This window comes from Furipterus horrens, unplaced genomic scaffold (assembly GCF_987537825.1).
Source record: "Furipterus horrens unplaced genomic scaffold, mFurHor1.1.pri manual_scaffold_1, whole genome shotgun sequence".
Classification (NCBI taxonomy): domain Eukaryota; kingdom Metazoa; phylum Chordata; class Mammalia; order Chiroptera; family Furipteridae; genus Furipterus; species Furipterus horrens.
This window is the reverse complement of record NW_028327171.1, coordinates 155,735,770-155,760,015: the sequence shown is the minus strand read 5'-3', so window position 1 is coordinate 155,760,015 and position 24,246 is coordinate 155,735,770. Positions and strand designations below refer to the sequence as shown.

The 24,246-nt window shown below is 37.1% G+C and overlaps 1 protein-coding gene across 1 annotated transcript in view; it reads right to left on the bottom strand.

The window, feature by feature from the left end:
* MARCHF7 (membrane associated ring-CH-type finger 7) overlaps positions 1–24,246 on the bottom strand; it is a 57,546-nt gene that overhangs the window by 26,041 nt on the left and 7,259 nt on the right. The window contains exon 2 of the mRNA XM_090280170.1: positions 12,487–12,651. Coding sequence (XP_090136296.1) covers positions 12,487–12,639 — 153 coding nt within the window. The 5' untranslated portion in view covers positions 12,640–12,651. The remainder of the gene's footprint in view (positions 1–12,486; positions 12,652–24,246) is intronic.

Below are 24,246 nucleotides of genomic sequence, written 5' to 3'. Positions count from 1 at the left end.
CTGGAAGAAGAGTCAATTAAACCATTAACCATTTACTATTAGCATTATATAAATCAGTATTTGCATTCAGAAAACTATTTCTAAATTGACTTTAAAAAATATTCCCAAGACAAATGCTCTTCAAACAGTGCAGTAAAAAAGACCTTTGCCCTGGTTGGGTAGCTCACTTGGTTAGAGCATCATCCCAATAGGCCAAGGTTGTAGGTTTGATCCCCGGTCAGGGCACATACAAGATCCAACCAATAAACAGCACAAATAAGTGAAACAACAAATCGATGTTTCTCTCGCTCTCTAAAATCAGTAAAAATAAATTTTGAAAAATATCCTTAATGAGAAAATAATTTACCTAATAAGGAACTTGTATCAGGATACATAAAATTATAAATTCTTACAACTCATGAATTGAATCAATTATTATAGTAAGCTTCCACAACAGAAAACACCAGGCTTACATGGGTTCACTGCTGAATTCTACTGAACGTTTTCTTTTTTTTAATCCTCACCTGAGGATATGTTCACCGATTTTAGGAAGAAAGGAAGAGGGAGGGAGAAAGAAACATCAATGTGAGAAACATCAATTGGTTGCCTTTCATACACACCCCGACTGGGCATCAAACCCTCAATCTAGGTATGTACCCTGACCAGGAATTGCACCAGCAACCTTTTGGTATATGGAACAATGCTCCAATGAACTGAGCCACTCAGCCCAGGCACTACCAAACATTTAAGGAAGAAATTTTATCAATTCTCTAGAAATTCTTTCAGTGGATAGAAGCTGGAAAAATACCATATTTTTCACTCCATAAAACACTTTTTCACTCCAAAAGTGGGGGGGTGGGGGAGAGGCAATGTCTGTGCGTCTTATGGAGCAAATATTGCATCACAGACCGTGATGTGTATTACCTGACCTGTCAGTGGTGGCGACAGCTATTAAAAGAGAAAGAGGTCAGCCCACGTGAAACCCCTGGGGAAACTTAAATGTCCCATTTTACTGTTGAATCTCAGGGCGTCTGGTCAGTATGAAGATAGCAAAGAAAGTGATATCAGTGATTGTGAGCAACTGAGCTTCATAAATTGATACTAGCGATGAGGAGTTCTTGGGGTTCCCAGAAAACTGAAAGAGTACTTGAATCTTAAAAGTCTCTCCTCATTTGTTAATGACAGTGATGATGGTTCTTAATACTGCTGTTGACTGCTGTTCATTTTACATGGTTGAAATATTATTCTGTTATATTTTATTAAATATTTTAGTACACCATTTGGTTCAGAATATTTTTTTTCCCTTGTTTTCCTCCTCCAAACGTAGGTGCGTCTTATGGAGCGAAAAATACAGTACTTCCTAACTCATTCTGAGGCCAGCATTACCCTAATAACAGAACCAGAAAAATATATAAGAACAAACTACAAGCCAGTACCGCTTATGAACATACACGCAAAAACCCTCAACAAAGTATTAACAAATGGAATCCAAAAATGTATAAAAAGAATGATATACCAGGACCAAATGGAATTTAACCAAGATATGTAAGTCTGGTTCCACATGCAAAAATCAATTTAATATTATCACATCAATAAGCTAAAGAAATAAAACTTTAGTTCTATCATTAGATGGAGTAAAGGCATTTGATAAGATCCAACACCCCTTTTAATGGTTAAAAACTCAGCAAATTAGAAAAAGAATAATTTTCTCACTTGATAATATCTACAAAAAATGTACAATACACTGAACAGTTAGATACTTGAAGCTTTCCTTCTAAGATCAGGTACAAGGCAAGGATGTCCCCTCTCACCACGCTTTTACATTTTCTTCCTTTTTAAAATTCAAGATATAATTGGATTGTAACATTGTCAGTTTCAGATAAACACCAATGATTTGACATATAGGTACATATTGTAAAATCATCACTGCAATAATTTCTAGTCAATATCCACAACCACAGCTACAAAATTTTTCATGTGTATAAAACGTTTGAGATCTACTCTATTAGAAACTTTCAAATATACAATACAGTATTAACTACAGTCTCCATGCCATACACAAATTACATACCCGACTCATTAACTAAATGTTTGTACCTTTTGATCGCCTTTATCCATTTTGCCCCACTTATACCCCTGCCTCCCCACACCGACCTCTGGCAAACACCAATCTGTTCTCTGTATCTACAAATTTCTATTTCTTTTTTAAAAATTTCACATACAAGTAAAATCATATATTTCTTTCTCTTATTTTACAAAAAGTCATTAAAATGTCTGTCCTTTCTCCTTTGTGATGAATTCTATTCATTTCCATTGTTCTATGTGTCTGCTTTTATGCCACTATCACACTGTTTGAATTACTATAGCTTTGCAATTTAACTTGAAATCAAGGGAGCATGATGCCTCCAGCTTTGTTCTTTCTCAAAATAACTTTGGCTTTGAGGTCTTCTGTGGTTCTACACAAATTTTATGATTGTTTCTTCCATTTATATAGAAAACATCATTGGTATTTTGACAGGGATTGCATTAAATCTATGAATTACTTTGAATAGTATGGCCACTATAACAACATCAATCCTTCCAATCCATGAGCATCAAATAGCTTTTGCATTTACTTGTGTCTTCAACTTCTTTCATCAATGTTTTACAATTTTCACCTCCTTGGTTAAATTAATTCCTAGGCAATTCATTCCTTTTCATGCAGTTGTAAATTGATTTTTCTTAATTTCTTTTTCTGATAGTGAATTCATTAGTACATTGAAATGAAACTGATCTTTGTATATTGACTTTAACAGTTTTTTGGTGGAGTCAGGGTTTTCTCTATATGATAGTCATCTGCAAATATAGTTTTTCAAAAAAAAATGGTTACCTTTCTTTTTTATTATTTTTTTAGGGAGGGGTGGGACAAAGAGAGGGAGAAAAACATCAATGTGTGGTTGCCTCTTCCACACCCCCAACTGGGGGCCTGGACTACAACAACCTAGGCACCTGCCCTGATTGGGAATTGAACCGGCAACCCTTTGGTTCACAGGCTGGCACTCATTCCACTGAGCCACACCAGACAGGGCCAAATAGAGCTCTTTCCTTTACGATTTGGATACATTTTATTTCTCTTTTGCCAACTGCTCTGGCTAGAGTTAACAATACTATGTTAAATAAAAGTGGCAGGAGGGGGCATTCTTGTCTCATTATTCCTGATCTTAGAGGAAAAGCTTTAGGCTTTTCAAAGGTATGTTAGTGTGGAATTGTCATATATGGCCTTTATTATGTTGAGGTATGTTCCCTCTATACCCATTTTACTGTTTTTTGTTTTTAAATCATAAACAAATATTGAACCTTGTCTGATTTTAGTAACGCTGGCTTCATAAAATGAGTTTGGAAGTGTTACCTCCTCTTCTTTTATTTAGAAGAGTTTGGAAAAAAATGGTAATCTTCTTTATTTTTTTTATTATTTTTTTAATGTGTTTTATTGATTATAATGTTACATTTGTCCCAATTTCCCTTCCCTCTTCTCCCCTCCACCCGGTGGCCCCCCTCCCTCCCGTCGTCCCCCCCTTTTAGACCATGTCCATTAGTTGTGCATATAGTTCTTCTCAACCTCTCTCTGTCTATTCCATTCCCTCCTACCATGATCCTTAATTCCTATATCATCTCCCTCCCTCTCCCCCTTCCCCCTCCCTGCTGACCTCCCCCCAATATGTTCCCCATACCTATAGTTCTTTTTCCACTCTCGTTGCCTGTTTAGTTTGCCTTTGTTTCAATTCTCTAGCTTCTGTTGTTGTTTCTTGTGATGCAGTTTTCATTTTAGATTTCATAGTTTTGATCCTCCTTTTTCTAAACCAGTCCCTTTAACATCTCATATAACAGTGGTTTGGATCTAATGAACTCTTTCAGTTTTGTTTTGTCCTGGAAACACTTTCTCTGCCCTTCTATTCTGAATGACATTTTCGCTGGATAGAGTATTCGTGGTTGTAGGTTTTTGCTTTTCATTACTTTGAATATTTCTTGCCAGTCTCTTCTTACCTGCAGGGTCTCCCTTGAGAAGTCAGCTGATAGTCTAATTGGGATCCCTTTGTACATGATTCTTTTCTTCTCTCTTGCTGCTTTTAAGATTCTATCTTTAACTTTTGACATTTTGATTATAATGTGTCTTGGAGTGGTTCTCCGTGGGTCCAGTTTTTTTGGAACTCTCTGTGCTTCCTGGACCTGTAAGTCTATTTCCTTCCCCAAGTTTGGGAAATTCTGCTTTATTATATTTTCACTTAATTTTTCAATTTCTAGTTCATCTTCTTCGCCCTCTGGCAAACCAATGATTCTTATGTTGGGCCTTTTATAGCTGTCCCAGAGGTTTCTGATCCTCTCATCATTTTCCTTGCTTCCCGTTTTTTCTCTCTGCACTGGTTGACTGTTTGTTCCTTCTCTGTGTTCTGGTTTGTTGATTTGAACTCTGGATTTTATTTCCTCACCATCTGTCTCGTATGTGGTTTTGTTCCTTTCATTATGAGTGTTTTTTTATTCTTTCTCATCTTTTTCCAGATCTTTTGTTAATTCTGTAAGCCACCTGATAACAATGGCCCTGAACTGAGCCTCTGACAGGTTTCTTATTTGTTCATCTGTCAGATTCTTCATCTGTTGCCTGGTGAGCTGCGCCACCGGGATTTCTATAGTTGTCTGCCTCATTTTGACAGATGCGTTTTGTTTTCTTGGGCCGGCTATAGGGGGCAATGCCTGTGTACTCGTCAGGACCCAGCGACCGGCGGCAATCCACAACCTTTTTCGCGGCGCTGTGGCCCTTTGTGGTCACAACCCAGCAACCAGCGCCGATCCACAACCTTTCTCGCCGGATCTTTGTGGTCACAACCCAGCGACCGGCGCCTATCGGCAACCTATTTCGCAGCGCTGTGGCGCTTTGTGTGGGGGCGGGGGTACAAGATGGATTCACACAGTTATTCTGCTAGGAGACCGGGATCCGTCCTCCCGCCCTCTGGGCCTCACTGTTCAAGGTGATATGGCGGCTGTTTTCCCCAGCGTTGGGGTTGCAAGCTGCCTGGGTTCAAATGCAGCCAGGATTGTTCTCCCTGCAGCTGGGATTGCTCCCCCTGCCGCTGTCCCTGGTGCTACCGCAAACAGCTCCGCCCCCTTTCGCTCTTACCTGCCCAAAAGGCGCTGCTGGTTTATAACTTCATATGTTGGGCTTCCGTGTAGTTTTATTTTCTGAAATTTCTAGTTATCTTTTGTTTTGAAGTAGTTGTATTCCTCTCTAGTTGTAGAGGGAGACCAAGCGTGTCTGTCTAAGCCTCCATCTTGGCCGGCGGTAATCTTCTTTAAATGTTTGGAAAAATTCACAAGTTATATGGTACTAGACTTTTGTTTGCTCTAACAGTTGGGAGGTTTTTATTACTAAGTCAATCTCCTTGTTATTATTCTATTCAGATTTTCTTCTTTTTTTAATGATTCAGTCTTGGTAAGTGTGTTTTTAGGAATTTATCAATTTTTATAGGTTGCTCAACCTCTGAGCACATAAATTGCTCATAGCAGTCCCTTGTGATCCTTTGTATATTTGTAGCTTTATTTGTAATGTCTCCTCTTTCATTTACTTTGAGTCCTCTTTATTCCTTGGTGAGTCCAGCTAAAGTGTTCATCTATTTTGTCAATATTTTCAAAAAACCATTAATTTTACTTATCTTTTATATTTGCTTTTTAAGTCTGTTTCTTTTATTTAGGTTCTACTAACTTTGGACTTACTTTGTTCTCTCATTACTACTTATCAAAAATGTACTGGAAGTTGCAGCTAATGAAATAAGGCAAGAAAAGGAAATAAAAAGTATATGGATTGGGAAGCAAAACATAAAACTTTGTCTTTATTCACAGAATACATGGCAATCTATGTAGAAAATATGACAGAACTGACAAGAAAATATCTCCTGGAACTAATAAGTTATAGTAAGGTTGCAGAATATAAAGTTAGTATATAAAAGTTAATCGCTTTTGCTATTTACTAGCAATGATAAAGAACTTGAAACTGAAACTCTTATAATGCAATAAGAAAATGACAACCCAATTTAAAAATAAGAAAAGGATAATAGAATAGACATTTCTCCAAAGATATAAAAGTAGCCAGTTAGCACATAAAAAGATGCTCAATTTCATGAGACATCAAGGAAATACAAATGAAAAGTGCAGTAAGATACTACTTCACACCCATAAAAGGAGAGCTAGAATAAAATGTAGAATAAGCATAGTCGAGGATGCCCTTATACGTAACTGCTGGTGAAAATATAAAATGGTTCAGCTACTTTAGGAAACAGTCTGGCAGGTCCTCAAATAACTGAACAGAGTTATCATATTACTCAGAAATTCCACTTTAGACATATACCCAAGATAACAAAAAACCTAAGTCCACACAGAAACCTGCACATGTTTATAGCAACATTATTCCTAATAGACAAAAGGTGGAAACAAGCTGCATGTGCCTCTGTGGATGAATGAATAAAAGGTGGTATATCCATACAAATATTATTCATCTATAAAGGTATGAAGTGCTGATGATATATGCTACAATATAGATGAACCTTAAAAACATGCTAATTCAAAGAAGCTAGTCACAAAAGAACACATTGCATGTTTCCACTCATGTATATGAAACTCAAACAGACAAGAAGAATAGATTAGTGGTTGCTTATTGCTGTGATGATAGCTAAAGAAATCTTTTTTTTTCTCTGAGGTGATAAAAAGATTCTAAAATTGATCGTGGTAATGGTTTGCATAAGTCTGCAAATATACAAAAACCACTGAACTGTACACTTTAAACGGGATAAATCATGTGATATTTGATATATCTTGTTAAAGATATGCTTACAAAAAAGAACCTTAAGTGCTCCAAATACAAATCAATGTTATCTACTAGACAGTGCTTAATCCTGGGAAACTACATAACGTAGAGTAATGGAACCAAATCCAGAATAAAATGCTCATCCTTGGCTCCTCATTTCTATGAATTAATGCCTTAACTGTGATGGCTGGAAAGTCTTGCTTTAAATTTTCCAGATCAGCCCTGGCCGGTGTGGTTCTGTTGGTTGGGCATTACCTAGTGAACCAAAGGGTCATGAGTTCAATTCCTGGTCAGGACACATGCCTAGGTTGAAGGTTCAGTTCCCAGTTTGCATGCATGTAAGACACAACCAATCAATGCTTCTACCTCACGTTGATGTTTCTCTGCCTTTCTCCCTCCCTTCCCCTCTCTCTAAAATCAATAAGCATGTCCTCAGGTGAGGATTCAGAAAATAATAATAAATAAATTCTCCAGATTAAAATTATCTTAGTCATATGTAACAACCCAGGTCTCTGATTGCTTCTGTTTTAAGTAATTTATTTTTATTAATTATATATTTTTTTCCTCACCTGAGCACATGCTCATTGATTTTAGAAACAGGGGATGAGAGAGAGAGGGAGAGAGAGAGAGAGGGAGGGAAACATCGATCATTTGTCTCTCATACGCACCCTAACTGGGGACTGAACCACCAACGTCGTCATGTCCCCTAACCAGGAATCAAATCCGCAAGCTTTTGGTTTATGAAACAACAGTCCAACCAACTGAGCCACACCAGCCAGGGCTGATTTCTTCTGTTTTAAATGTTCATGTGCTGGAGAATATCCATTGCCACACTAATATGGAAGTCATACTCTAGTTTCTATATTAAGAATAAATTTCTAGACTTCTGGCCAAGATGGAGGCCTACATAGACTTCTTTTATCTCCCACCACAACTAAAAAGGAATACAACTACCTCAAAACTAGAGACAACCAGAAGTTCCAGAAAACTGAGCTGCACGGAAGTCTAACAACAAAGATATAAAGAAGAAATACTCATCCAGACAGGTAGGAGGGGGCAGAGAGGACTCGGTGTGGTGGCGGCAGCAGCAGCAGGCCAGCAGAAAGTGCAGTCACATGTTTTAAAAAGTCATTAGGGACACCTGGGGAGTGCTCCCAGCACCTCACCAGCCCTCGAAGCTCACAGTCCCAGCACTGGGGAAAATCAAGCCTCATTGCTCCCAACTGTGAAAATCAGTGAGGGCTGGGGCAGAGGAGGAAACTGCCTGTGTCTCAGCAGAGTCCGCTTGTTTGAAGGGCCCCCATGGTCGTAGAACATCCCCAGACCCACCCACTCTGGGAACTATAGCCAGGGCAACAGTTAGATAGGTATCAGTCCTATACAGAGGTGGGAGAAGTGCTTGGGAAAGGAGCAAGTACTAAACAAGTGGAAGACCCCTCCCCCACATACAGTGCCACAAATGTGGTGAAACAGGCCGCCCTGCACTGACGAATCCCTAAGGCTCCGCCCCTTACAACGTAACAGGAGCGACAGCTCTACCTAAGACATAGAAGCAAACAAACACAGGAGCCTGTCAAGATGAGGAGATAGAGAAGTATGGCCCAGAAGGGGGAATGGATCAAGGTTTCAGTGGGAAAACTAAGCGACAAGGAGGTAGCCAACCTCAAAGACAAGGAGATAGTCAACTTAACAGAGTTCAAAACACTGTTGATAAAGATGCTCACAGGCTTGACAGATATGCTTGAGTACGGCAAATGCAAAAGGGAAGAAGTGAATGCTATGCTAAATGAAATGAAGACAAATCCACACAAAACCAATGGTGAAGGGAAGAAAACTGGGGCTCAAATCAATGACTTGGAACATAAGGGAAAAAAAAGTCAATTAATACAGAATGAGGAAACAAGAATTGAAAAAAATGAGGAGAGGCTTAGGAACCTCTGGGACTACTTTAAACCTGCCAACATCCGAACCATAGGGGAGCCAGAAGGAGAAGAGGAAGAGCAAGAAATCGAAAGCTTATGTCAGAAAATAATGAAGGAAATCTTTCCAAATTTGGTGAAGGAAATAGAAATACAAGTCCAGGAAGCACAGAGAGTCCCCAAGAAGCTAGACCCAAAAAGGACCACACCAAGACACATCATAATTAAAACGCCAAAGGTTAAGATAAAGAGAGAAACTTAAAAGCAGCAAGAGAAAAGCAGAGAGTTACCTACAAAGGGGTACCTATTAGACTATCAGCTGATTTCTCAAAAGAAACTTCGCAGAGAAGAAGAGGTTGGCAAGAAGAATTCAAGGTGATGAGAAGCAAGGATATACCAGCAAAGCTATCATTTAGAATGGAAGGGCAGCTACAGTGCTTCCCAGACAAGGTAAAGCTAAAGAAGTTCATCATCACCAAGCCATTATTATATGAAATGTCAAAGGGGCTTACTTAAGAAAAAGAAGAGCCAAACTATGAACACTAAAATGACAACAAACTCACAACTATCAACAAATGAATCTAAAAAAAATAAAATTAAAATCCAACTAAGCAAACCAGAATAGAAACAGAATCATAGGTATGGGAATGATTTTGAGGGTAATCAGCTGGGAGGGGGAAGGGGGAGAAATGGGGAAATGGTGCAGGGATTAGGAAGCATACTTGGTTGGTACAAAATAAGACAGGGAAGTTAATAATAATATAGGAAAGGGTGAAGCCAAAGAACTTATATGCATGACCCACGGACATCAACTAAGCGAGCTGGGATTGCTGGAGGGAAGGGGGATACTGGGCAGAGGGGAGCAAGGAGAAAAAACATTGGACTGCTGTAACAACATAATAAAATATACTTATAAATATTTTTTTAAAGAGAACAAATTTCTAGTTGTCTCAATTTTCATAAAAGACACTAGATGATCTTTAAGAATTTATGGATTCATCCATGTCAACTTTATGAGAAATCTAAGTAAAAAAATTTTATTTATACGAGATGAAAGGACTTGGAGTCCATTTACCTCACCAACTCCCCTAGGTGGGACACCTGGATTACAACAGACTACCAGAAAGTTAATACTTAGTACTAAAAAGTTAATGTTTAGATCACTCTGCTGTTGCTTTACACAACTGTTTTCGTTAAGCTGTTCTTTTGTACCATGTCCTATGCTTTCACTGAAGTTTAGCAAGAAACAGTTTCACTACACTAGGTCTATACTTATAGTACGAATATTACATGAAGAAACAGTCCACTACATTATTCACTGTCCCCTTTCAGACCAGACTGCCAAACATTGCTTCCTTTGAGAAACTGGTTATTTGTTTTTCTTATGAACAAAACACCTTATAAAGCTGGTTGTTTCCCTGTGATCTTCCTAGTACCCAAAACAAGAGTCCAAGTTTAACTTGCAAACACTTCAGGGCTTATGAATGCCTACTGATGTTATAACCTTAACCCATTCTCAGTATTCAATCTGTGTTTTTCATGATTCCATTTTAAAACCATTTTCATTTACTTGTCTAATTGTGTATACATGTATGTACATACATATTTATTTCCATAGGAGTTACCCTTGCAGTAGATAAAAAAAGCACCAATAAACTCATAAAAAGCCTATTTTATTTCATATTAAAGGTAATCACAATCAACAAAGCAAAAAGAAAAAAATGCAATGAGATTAGTTGCTTAAATTAAGTTATAGAAATATACAGAAGTAACAAACTATCAATTTTTTTACTTTCAACAGTATAACAGAAATTAAATGTTCTACTTAAAATACCTAAATTCTACGTACTCTTATCAAAAAGATAAGATAATCATAGTTTTCAACCATTCAAATTGTAAAAAAAATTAAAGATGGAGTTAACAGAAATATCAGCAAGATTACCAATATAGGCAGTGCAGTTTACAAATGGATGAAAACCAAAATGTATTTAGAAAGTCAATTGTTCGGTACCTAGAACCTCCAGTTCCCCAAAGAAACAATAACTATCCAGAAGCCTTAAGATTCTTAAACTCAGGTACATTATATACTAATCATGTGGATTCCTTATCTTTCTTGACTTCAGATCCCTATTTTATGAAATGACATAAGCATGTGTCATATTTAAGTAAAATTAAAAATGGAAAATGTTTATAAAATGTAAAGCACTATATATATATTCCTGTATTATTTAATCCATACCAATTGAAATTATAATTTAAAAATGTAGGAGCTAACATTTACATAGTGATTATCATGTGGTAGGCACTAGTCTCATTCAATTTATTAATTCATTTAACTCTAACAACCTGATTTACTAAATACTATGGAAAATAAGGTATCAAATAACTTGCCCAGATTCACATAGCTATTAGTGGAATACTACTCCAATCCAGGTTGTAGAGACTGGTTTTAGAATACTATGTTCCTCAAAAAAGCTAAGCAAAATTCTATAAACATAGGAAAAAACCAATTATGTGCTCTTAGTAAGTCACATCATTTAACCCACATCTATAGAATACAAAAGATATGATTCTGTATCTCTGGCAAGTATACTCTTATCTAGCAACAAGCTTTTAAAAAAACATATGAAACCAATTAACATGAAAATGAGACCAGGAAACCAAGTAAACAGTTCATATAAAGCTTATGAGCATATAGGTAGATATTGACATTTCTGAGAAATTGTTTTTCACTTCAGTCTCTCTGAATATTTTTAAAAATGCTTATTACTGTGCAGAAATATTTTAAATGACTTTGTCATATACTTCGTTACATGTCATGTAAATATTTAAGATAGAAATTTTCACTAAAGAATTTTTGTTTTATAAAATGTTTTATTTATTGATGAGAGAGAGAGAGAGAGAGAGAGACAGAGAGAGAGAGACAGAGAGACAGAGAGGCATCGATTTGCTGTTCCATTTAGTTATGCATTCATTGGTTGATTCTTATATATGCCCTGACCAAGAATCAGCCTGCAACCTGGCATTTCAGGACAACGCTCTAACCAAAACTGAGCTACAAGGTCAGGATTAGAATGATTCTCTTATGACTTATCTAAACTTCTAGCTTTAGCCAAACACATGGGATTTAATTAGCTGTTCAGCCAATAATGCAGTAAATTTAAATTTGAAAGACAAAATAAATTGCACTAACCCTACAAATCATGCCTTCTGAGATTTATAGTTTTATACTACAACTTTGTGTTAAAACACTAATAAACCTTTTCAAAACCAAAGTACTGTCAGTCTTAAGGAAAATTAGCTAATGTTATCTTCTTCCATCTTCAATATTAAAACGGCTGCAGAAAAATTAACCAATTTAGATTTTGAAAAATGCACACTGATATGACAGCTGTGACAGTACAATCTAACAAAATTGATTCAAATGAAGTTAAAGACAGCTAAGCACTACGAGAGTTATCATACAGAAAGAAAACTAAATGAACTTCTTGGCCAACCCAATATGATCATTTTACATAAGATCACAATCCCTCATTCATAACTCTGAGGTTCAAGAAGTTTGAAAACATAAGTTTTTGCTACTTCATATGAAAAAGAATGTATTTTGCTGTAGACATAAAAATATGTTTTGATGCCTCAAATTCAGCCGAACGTATTATAAATATGCTCTACTACTTACCTAAAATCCAAAAGACACACGTGGCCCCAAGGATTCTGAAAAACAGACTGTCTGTATATTCCAAATTAAGGTATTACCTGATATTCAGAATCCAGTCTAAATGAAGAGTCTCTTGAGTGATACGTATCATTTAAACCACTTCCTCTGCTTCCAGACATCATCCTAGCACTCAAAGAGCTGGGGGGTTGAACAGAAATTCTTCTTGGAATCCTTGAAGGTTTAGACTCCATTTTTAAGGTTTCCTGTGAAATACAAATTTTGATTATTGGCCTTTAGGAAAACATGAAAACCTTTTATCCTTAATCCTCTTTAATCATCAGCTCAAATCAAGAATTACCCATGCAAATCTGGCATAGTGAATTATAAGACTATCATCACCCCTCTTCTATACGGCAGAGGTCTAAAGCCTATCCTCTACTGTCCATAAAAGTGAAGCACGCCTAACAAAAGTGAGACGAGGAACTGAGGCTTGTTGTTTCCAAAGCCTGGGCTCTTTTCCTTACTCAATTTTGATTCCATTTAAAATCCTACATGAATTTGCCCTTGATTATCTTGCTATTCTTATCTATTATTGGTGTTCAACACTCATACCATGAACATTAGCTATAGTATACTATTTGCACACCCCTTAATACAAAATGCTTTCACAGGCCTTTGTATGTGCCTGGAAAGTCTACACATTCTCCATTCAATTCCTGGTCATGGTCTTAAAACAAGCATCTTCTTTGTGTGTGTCCATTTTATACATACTTTTTTGAAGATGTCATACTGCCTTAAGCTATAATTTGTTTTCCTATCTCCCCTTCTCAAAGTAAAAATAATTTCTAGGTTTTCTTCATTAAACACACCTCTAAACCTATGCCAAGAGAACCATAGCTACTATAGATAAATGAAATCATACAATATGTACTTTTATGCCTGGTTTCATTTGCTCAACATTGTATTTGTGAAATTTATTCATGTTGTTTCAGGCAGCTGTAAATTTACTTCAACTGGTTTATAAAATATTCCATTTTATCAATACACGCAATTTTTTGGCCCATTCTACTGTGGATGGACACTGGACTCTTTCCACTTTTAGGCTATTACAATAGTACTGTAATCAAGATTCCTTTTATAAATTTAAAAAACAAACAAACAAACAAACAAACAAACAAAAAAACATTTAAATTTCCTGGGAAAAGGATTTACAATGACACCTCAATAACTGAGAGGCCACTAGTCTTGAGAGTAGAAAGAAAATTAGGACAAAAGGAAGTATCAAATTAAAAAAAAACACAATAATCTCAACTTCTCCCAGTTACCAACTTTCAAGGTCAAGAATTATTTCCTTATTGTTCTGGAAGTCGACTGAAATTAAGGAAAGTATAAAGTATAAACAGACGCACTTCACTTACCTGCTTTATTAAAACATTCAAACATGGTATCAGAAACAACAGAAAAGAGGATGAAGAGGGCAAAAAACATTAACACAACATATGGTCTGTATTGCAGTCAGACACATACAACATAAAAAAGATAGAACAGAAGTTCAATATCAATTAAAAACATCCCGCTGAGACCATCTAGCTAATGAGAAACCACAGTAAGTTATACTATGAGATATAATTAAATTATATAAAAAGCACTATTATAGTCAACTTTGAACTTCTAGTTAAGCATGACAAGTAATCCTCATACATCTATTTTGACTCCCCTTTCCAAAACTCCTATAAAATGACAGTAAATTAATCCAAAGCTTTAACCAAGAAAAGAACAGGAAGGGGACCATAGAAGGCAAGAAATATCAATGTATATATGGAAAATCTGAAGTAGGAGAAGTAGAATAAATCAGCAAAGAAAAATGAAACTATACCCTACGCATTTAGAAAGGTGGAACTAGAAACAATCAAGACCTGGAGGTACAAAGTACCATAAAAATGGCTGAAAAGCTAGTTGGAGCAGTAAAACCCCAGCTTTTCCCCCTAGCTCCATTCTTCAAAAAATAGCGTATTTATTCTCTGGAAATAAGGATCTCACAGACAATCATCTTCCCTAAATAGTGGGAGTTAAGTATAAGGAATAAAAAGAAACATATATCCTCAATGTTGAGACCCAAAGACCCTTTCTTGGTTTTGTTTCTACAATGCTGTCCAAAGACTAGGTGATTTTCTTCTTGGATCACCAAATAAAACACGAGATTAGATATCTGGATATCAACATTTGGAATGTTCCTAACTACAAAACTAGCTGGCCACATTGATCATCCTACCCCATGACAAAGTCCACTAGTAACCAAAAGTTTCTAATCAGCTTTTTTAGAGCTTCCCTCTAACAGACAAACATCAAGGATCACTAAACATCCAAGGAATGCCTTCAATATGAAAGACACCAAGGTAATCAATAACAGAAAAATATTAGAGAAAATCTGAGGAAAGTAGGTAATTATTATCTTCAAAGGGTTAAGACAGTCATTCATAAAATAACATGAAGCTTGAGAAAGCAATCGAAGTATAGTAACAAGCATGTGGATATTCAAAATGTGACACTTAAAAAAATGTGATACATTGAAATAACCAACATTAAGACTTAAAGCAAACTGAGTAAACCTCCCTGAAGTAGGAACTGTACCTTAAAAATAGGACAGTTGTTCATAGGAGTTATCATTTGACTATAAGATGGTTGTAGGAAGAGAGAAGAAAGAAAATACTGTAAAGAAAAAATTACCAAAGAAATAAAATAACCTGCCAGTCAAGATGGAGGTGTAAGTAGACACGGTTCACCTCCTTGCACAACCATAGAAGGATATCACAACTAACCTCAAAACGAACAAAAGAAACCACCCAAAACTGCCAGAAAGTCGAACTGTATGGAAGTCCGACAATCAAGGATTTAAAAAAGCTATATTCATCAAGATGGGGACCACACAGGCTGAAAACATACGCAAAGCCATCCACTTTGGGACCCACCATCAGGACAGCAGCTGGAGGAGCACCAGTGACATACAAGAAGTGGGTAAAATGGAGACTTCCGGCCAAGATGAAGGTGTAGACATGCTGCGTCTCCTTCCACAACTAAGAAGGAATACAACTACCTCAAACTATAAATAACCATAAATTCTAGAAAATCAAAGTTCATGGAAGTCCAGCAAACAAGGATATAAAGAAGAAATACTCATCTAGACAGGTAGGAGGGGTGGAGCCTGGGACGAGAGGACACATTGTCGTGGTGGCAGCAGCGGCGGCAGCAGCAGCAGGCTGGCAGAAAGTGCAGTTACATGTTTTAAGAAGTTAGGAGGGACACCTGGGGAGCGTTCCCAGCTCCTCACCAAAGCAGCTCACTGTCCCAGCTCAGGGGAAAATCAAGCCTCATTGCTTTTGACTGTTCAAACCAATGGGGGTTGGGGCAGAGGCAGAAACTGCCGGTCTCTCAGCAGTTGGTTTGTTTAAAGGCCTCCATGGACCTAGAACATCTGCAGACCCACCCACTCTGGGCACAACAGCCAGGGCAGCAGCTAGAGGGGCGCCAGTCTGGTGTAGAAGTGGGAGAAATGCCTGGGAAAGGTGCGAAAGCTGGGCAAGCGGCATTGTTCCTTCTCAGACCCCCACCCCTGCATATAGCACCTCAACGTGGTGAAACAGGTTGCCCGTTACTGATGAATACCTAAAGCCCCGCCCCTTAAAACATATCAGAAGCGACAACTCTGCCTGGGACACGGAAGCAAACAGACACAGGAGACTTCCAGCCAAGATGGAGGCCTGGACTGACACTCTCCATCTCCCTCCACAACTAAGAAGGAATAAAACTACCGCAAAACCAGCAATAACCAGAAGTTCCAGAAAATAAATGGAAGTCCAACATATGAAGTTATAAAGAAGTGGTGGTCGTCAGACAGGTAGGAGGGGAGAAGCCAGGGAGGAGAGGTCAAGCCGTGCTGTCTGCAGCAGCAGCAGCAGCAGCCGCAGCAGCGACGGCGGCAAGACAGTGGTAAGTTCAGACACCCATATTTAAGGGGAGGCGAGAAGTGCCCGGGGAGCACCCCTGGCTGCAAACCTCCATTGTCTTGGACTGTGACGCCAGCAGTGGGTGGGGACAGAGGAGGAGGCTCCATCTTGGACACCCACCCCCGGGTCGCCCGGTTGTGATGAGTGCACGGGGCTCCGCCCCCTATTGCAGAGGTGTGACAGCCCTGCCCAGGAAGCAAAGGTAAACACAAAACTGTTCAGGATAGCACAGATCATGATAAAGATCCCAGTGACGCAGCTGACCAAAGAGCAAATTTCTAATCTACAGAAGCAGCAGATAGGAAATCTTTCTGAGGCACAGTTCAGAGCCTTGGTTATAAAAGTGCTTACAGACCTAACAGCAGATCTTAAACAAGACGGGGAAGGAATAAAGGCTAGTCATGCTGAAATGAATGAAAACACTCACGAAACTAGTGGTGAGAAAAAGAAAACCGGGGATCAAATCAAAAAATCAGAACATAGGGAAGGAACAAACAGTCAACCAGTGCAGAAAGAGGAAACGAGAAGTGAGGAAAATAAGAAGAGGCTCAGAAACTTATTGCCAGAAGGTGAAGAAGAACTAGAAAAAATAATGAAGCAAAACTTCCCTAACTTGGGGAAGGAAATAGGATTACAGGTCCAAGAAGCACAGAGAGTTCCAAAAAAACTGGACCAAGGGAGAACCACACCAAGACACATTATAATCAAAAATGTCAAAAATTAAGGATAAAGAGAATGTTAAAAGCAGCAAGAGAGAAGAAGAGAATTACGTACAAAGGGGTCCCAATAAGACTGTCAGCTGATTTCTCAAAAGAAACTCTGCAGGCAAGAAGGGACTGACAAGAAATATTCAAAGTAATGCAAAGCAAAAACCTACAACCACTATTACTCTATCCAGCGAAGCCGTCATTCAGAATAGAAGGGCAGAGAGTGCTTCCAGGACAAAGTAAAACTGAAGGAGTTCATCAGATCCAAATCACTGTTATATAAAATGTTAAATGGACTTGTTTAGGAGAAAGAGGATCAAAACTATGAACATTAAAATGAAAACTATCACAACCACCAACAACAGAAGCTAGGGAACCGAAACAAAGGCAGACTAAGTAGGCAATGAAAGTGGGAAAAGAATTATAGGTATGGGGAACATTTTGGGGGGAGGTCAGTGGGGAGGGAGAAGGGGGGAAAGGGAGGGAGATGGTACAGAAATTAAGAAGCATAGTAGGAGGGAGTGGAGTAGATAGGAAGATGTTGAGAAGAACTCTATGCACAACCAATAGGCATGGACTAAGGGGGGACAGCTGGAGGGTGGGATGTCACTGGGTGGAGGGGAACAAAGAGAAAAGAAATTGGGACAACTGTAACAGCATAATCAATAAAGCATAAAAAAAAAAAAAGAAGTGGGTAAAATGGCTGGAAACAGGTTGAGTGCCAGTCAAGCTTCCAGGAGTCAGGCAGCAGCCGGACCGTCCCCTCTCCGACGCCCCTGCCCCCAGAAGGAGTCACAAAGCAGTGAAGCAGGTAGTCCCACCCTGGCCAATACCCAAGGGTTCAACCAAAACAACTTAACAGGTGTGCTAAGACAGGAAGTCAAAGCAGCTCTACCTACTACACAGCATCAAACACAGACAGGCTGCCAAAATGAGAAGACAAAGAAACACAGTATGTCCAAAATGAAGGAACAGAACAGACCCCTGGAAAAAGAGCTAAGCAAAGATAGCCAACCCATGAGATGCAGAATTCAAAACCCTGGTGATAAAAGATGCTCAGAGATCTTACTGAATATGGCAAAAGTGTAAGGGAAGAAATGAAGACTACACTAATTGAAATTAAAAAAAAAAACAAAAAAACCCACAGGAAACCAACAATGAAGGGAAGGAAGCTGGGATTCAAAAGAACGATTTGGAACATAAGGAAGAAATAAACATTCAACCAGAACAAAATAAAAAAACAAGAATTAAAAAAAATATATATTGAAGAGATTAAGACAACTCTGGGACATCTCCAAAAGTGCCAACATCCAAATCATGCCAGAAGGAGAAGAGGAAGGGCAAGAAATTGAAAACTTATTTGAAAAAACAATGAAGAAAAACTTCCTTAATTTGGGAAAGGAAACTGATATACAAGTCCAGGAGGCACAGAGTATCCCAAACAAGTTAGACCCAAAGAGGACCACACCAAGACATATCATAATTAAAACGCCAAAGGTTAAAGATAAAGAGAGAATCTTAAAAGCAGCAAGAGAAAAGAAGAGAGTTACTTACAAAGGAGTTCCTATAAGACTATCAGCTGATTTCTCAAATGGAAGTTTACTGGCAAGAAGTATTCAAAGTGATGAAAAGCAAGGACTACAACCAAGGTTACCCTATCCAGCAAAACTATGGTTTAGAATGGAAGGGCAGATAAAGTGCTTCCCAGACAAGGTAAAGCTAAAGGAGCTCGTCATCACCAAACCCTTTTTGTATGACATGTTAAAGGGAAGGGACTTAAGAAAATGAAAAAGATCAAAACTATGAACAGTAAAATGACAACAACTATCAACAACTGAATCAAAGAAAACAAAAAATAAAAATAAGCAAACAATATAATCAATAAAAAACATTAAAAAAAAATAAGCAAACAACTAGAAGAGGAACAGAATCATAGATATGGAGATCATCTGGAGGGTTATCCGCTGGGAGGGAAATGAGAATGGGGGGAAAGGTACAGGGACCAAGAAGCATAATTATTAGGTACAAAATAGACAGGGGGATGTTAAGAATAGTAGAGGAAATGGAGAAGTCAAAGAATTTATATTCATGACCCATGGACATGAACTAAGGGGGGATGCTGGAGGGAAGCGGGGGTACCGGACAGAGCGGGAGCTTAGGGGGAAAAACTGGGACAACTATAATAGCGTAATCAATAAAGTATACTTTAAAAAAAGAAATAAAATAACCTTTCTAGGATTAAAGGACACAAATCTTCACATCCAAAGTATTCAAGATACTCAGGAGAACAATGCACAAGTTATGTTGAAATTTGAGAACATCAGAAATAAAGGAAAGTTACAAGAGAAAAAGCAGGTCACATACAAAAATAATTAGAATGATGTCTTAAATACACCTTTAAAAACTTTAAGACAATGACACAATAGCTAATATTGAAAAAAATGTTTAGCATTGAATTCCAATCTGACAACTAAATGTGAGATGGAGAATAGGACACTTTTTCAGACATGCAAGATCTTTAAAAAATAATAAAAAAAACAAACAAAAACCACAGGAAGCTAAATGAAGAGCATGTCATAGGAGAAGGGGAGTACACGGAATGAGAGAACCAGTCACAATATCCAGGAAACTGTTACAAAGGTATGAAGAAAGCACAGGGAGCAACTTATGAGACTGGAGCAGGATCACAGATAATGGAAGCAAAGTTCTAAGGGAAAAAATAGTATCAAATAGAAACTATTTTGGCATGTGGCCAAGATGATACAATTAGGAAAATGCTGAACAAAGGGCAATTTAATAAGTTAATTTTCTAACTTTCTTGAGCTATTGTTCAAGAATGGAGGTATTATGTTTTGGTGAACTCTTAAAAGTTACAGTTTTAATAAAACTGTTTACAGATTTTGCTACATATGTATTGTGGGATAGAGGTAGGTAGGGGAAATAAAAACAATGGTAAGAAAAATACAAACTATTGAAAAATCATGAATAGTATAAAATATATCATTTAGAAATATAAAGGTATATCCTGGAACAGCTAAAAGTTGAGGGTTGCTGCCTTTGGAAAGTGGGACTGGGAAATGAGGTAAAGGGTGGGACAAAGAACTACTGTTTTCCTTTTAAATGGAATGACAGTATTTCCTGGTATGCCTAGAAGCCCCAGTTTATGGCAAGAAAAGTCCTAATTTGTGCTCATTATTTCAGGACAATTATTAATAGTGCTTGCGTTTTCTCTTAAAGGTGGCCTACTTTGGGTGATGAAGCATATGATCACTTCAGCTTTTTATAAGCTATATACATATGTCCACACATTTAAAAAATTTTCTTTTACTAAAAAGAGGTTCATTATGAAATGGACTTTTGAAGAAAGCATACATGAGTAGAAAGAATATTAACGGTTAAACACTGACATGCAAAAGCCCATAAATGATTTAACAAGTAGCATTTTTGTTATTTTATCAAGAAGGCTATGAAAATATAAATAAGGGACTATATTGTGACCTGAGGATTTTAAACAACTAGGGAGACAAAATGTTTTTTAAGAGATACAGGCCTCTTAATCATATTTCTTGCAGTTTACTTTGACTATATTTGCATCCAATTCTTACTTGCATACTTGCAGAATGAAACTAACCTAGTAGGAAATCTGCTCAAAACAAATCTCTTGAGATGAGACGAAGAGGCAGAGTCCTCTGAGGGATATAATTTATCCTGTATGAAACTATTTTTGGTAACTCCTTTACATAAACTGATTGAATTTTGACAATGTAGGTGTTATAAGAGAACTTATATAATATGGTTGCATAAGTTGTAGGTCAAAAGCACTGAAAAATAGCAAAAAAATTAAAATTCACAGTCCTTGGAAAACTTCTACTAGACCATTTGCAAGGTACTATAATGCATTTTTTTTTAAAGTTATTTCATTTATTTAACAAAACAAGCTACACAAATAACCACATAACTTAAGCTATAAATGCTATAATGGAAAAGGTGTAAGCAAAGATAACACACCTGCAGGAAAAGGGCATTTGAACCTTACTGCTTTTAACCAAGACTCAATAAGTATAAAACAAAGAAAGTTCATATGTACCACCTTTCCTCAATGGTCAATATAATGGTAAATCAGTTTCCTTCTGTCACTTTACAGAGTTTGTTTTCTAAATTACCTTAGATCTGACTCGACAGTTGGGACAGCCAATCTCTCTGTTTGGTGATAAGATAAAAACTTAACCACACCAGGGCAGTGACTCATGTAGGCTTTGCAAGATATGTGCCTGTCTACCATACCTTGCCGGTCAATTTGCATACAGCATTCATCACTGCTCCAAAAACTTCCGTAACAGATTCTGCACTCTTTCAGACTTACCTAGGCATCATAGGTTGAACTGGAAATATGTGTTCAAGTTCCTTATCAGCAAATCTATGACTAAGCTGAGGCCCTGACAGCAGCAAGAGATCACATTTTCCATTTGCCAGAACTTGCTTCAAATGCAGAAAGATCTGCTACAAAGCCACAAAAATCTTATGATCAATACTGGAGGTTGTTACTTTATTGAACTTTTCAACTTCAGAAATAAAATCTTTTGGATAAAGCTGATATTTAACTACTATTTACCTAATTCATCATACTTTTACTTAAATGTGTGCCCTCACACTGAGGAATTTTAATAGAGACTGGCATAAGCAACAGCAGTAGAAAACATGTATTTATACAAACTCCACAATTAAAAAAAAAAATCCTCTCAAGGATATGTCTATTGACTTGAGAGAGGGGTGGGGGAGGGGAAGAGAAACATTTATCTGTTACCTCCCTTATATATCCCACCCAGGAACCCAACCTGCAACTTTTTGGTGCATGAGATGGCATTCCAACCAACTGAACAACCTGGCTGGGGCCCAACTCCAAAATCTGTGCCTTCTGTCCATCTCATAAACCTATGGCTTGTTAGCTACTAAAAAAATTGACTACTTGTTTCAAAAATAATTTCATTCTGCTGGACTTCCTAGGAATCTCTTTGAGGGGGTCTTTAAAGCAAGTTCATGTTTTTGGTGCCCTACTGAACACTATAAAGGACCTTTAGACAAAAAAAAAAAAAAAAAGTAAGTTTTCCCTACTTGAAGCAGCACAACTCAAATCTGTTCTGTGGAAATATATTAGCTTAAACTTTCTCTTAAGTCTAGGTAAAAAGCCTAATGGAATTCTGTATCGTTAACTGACATGCAAAATTTTGTTAACTGGTTCTCTGCCTGATATTATCTGCAAGTTACCAAGATCTCATAATCACATGTTAAAGGCAACTAAAAAACTATCTCAAAACCTGCACTAGAATACAGACAAATTTGAATTTATTTTTACAATACTTTTCAACCAGGCTTTACTTGGATATCGGGCCTACTCTGGGTAAACCAACAAAGTTCATCTCTAATAAAACCATGCTAGGCTTTGCCTAAAAGGAACTCATCAATAATCCATACATTTTCTTCTTTTGTATTTTATCCTATTAGAAACAGCACCATTTCCCAATCATACTTTCAATTATTTTCTACTACTTTAAAAAGCAAGTCTGAATTCTTTGGCCCAGTATCCTAAACTCTAACGTACCTTCCCCACCTAATTTCCAACTACCATCTGAAAAAAACCCTAGCTCAGCTCAATTTTTAATAGTTAGTTACTAAGTACCTTGAATATATCAGACAGGATGCCAATTTCTAGGAATGTAGTAATAAAACCTATCTTCTAAACTCACATTTCAGGGATAAGGGGAGTGAATGGAATTAAATAACTACAATAGAATATCATGGTAGATATATATAAAGAAATGCCATGGAAAAGAATCTTCGGTTCTTGATAATGGCAGATTACTAAAAGCAATCCTTCCCCCAAAATATAATAATAAAAAAAAGTCAGATAAAATATAAAGAACATTCTCTTACAGCAATGAAGGGAAAATGGGAATCCAAAAGTTATGGAAGTACAAAAGCCACTTCTGCCCTGAGGGTTATTTGTAAATTCCAGAAATTTAAAATTTTTGTTTTGTCAAACTCATGGAAAGAAATCAAAGCCCAGGACATGCACAAGGTCAGGAATATAATAGGCCACTTCACCATAGTCAGCTGAACTCCAAGTCTCCCCAAAACAGGTTAAAAGTTAAATCAGAGGCAAACCAGTTCTTGTGCAGATTTACAACTAACATTGTTATTTCCTGAATGATAAATATAAATTCAAACACTGAATTTGGTTTAAGGTGGTCCCAATCTAGTAAGCCACCAAGAACCAGACAGAAGCAAACACAAATCTTTCTGGAGGAATGTGACTTCATGCTAGGCTTTAGATTATTTCTACAATCTTTCAAGTATAATGAACAGGGTGTAACTAAGCATACAATGAAATATAGCACCAAAACAAAGTCCTTGAGATGCAATATACAAGAAAAAAAATGTCAAATCAAGTATTTCAGGTAGATTGTAATAAAACAACTATATGTTTACAATGTTTAAATAAAGAGAAAGCTTAAAAATATGTGCAAGGAAGAGAACACTGCAAAAAGTGCACGTGAAAAAAAAGGACTAAATTTTTAGAACTGAAAAATACACTAAATATAATTAAATGTAAATTATACCACAAGGATAAGATATCCCAAATAGAAGACATTCTGTAAGATAATTGGCCTGGACCCTTCAAAACGTCAGTATCACTAAGGAAAAAATATGGGAGCACTGTACTGTTCTAGTTTGAGACTAAAGAAACAAAATCCAATGCAATGCATGTTCGAACCTTGGCTGGATCCTGATTCATAATACAGAAAGTCTGAATGTAAACTGAATTTTAGTAAAGTGTCATGATGTTTGCAACTTAGTATTAAATAATTCAAAATAACATATTTTAGGAAGTACTATATGTAAGAGCACATATAACCTATATAAAGCAAATATGGCAAATTATTAGCTACTGAATGTAGGTGAGGTTATACAAATATTAATTTTACTGTTCTCCCAACTTTTCTCTACTTGAATATTTTCAAGCAAAATAAAACAAATCAAAATTGGGGGCCGTTTCATCTCTGCTTAGCCACAGAGAACATCACTCCTACTCTAACATAACAAGAGTAAGGCAATCTATTAAACCACTTTTCCTGAGTACAATAGAACT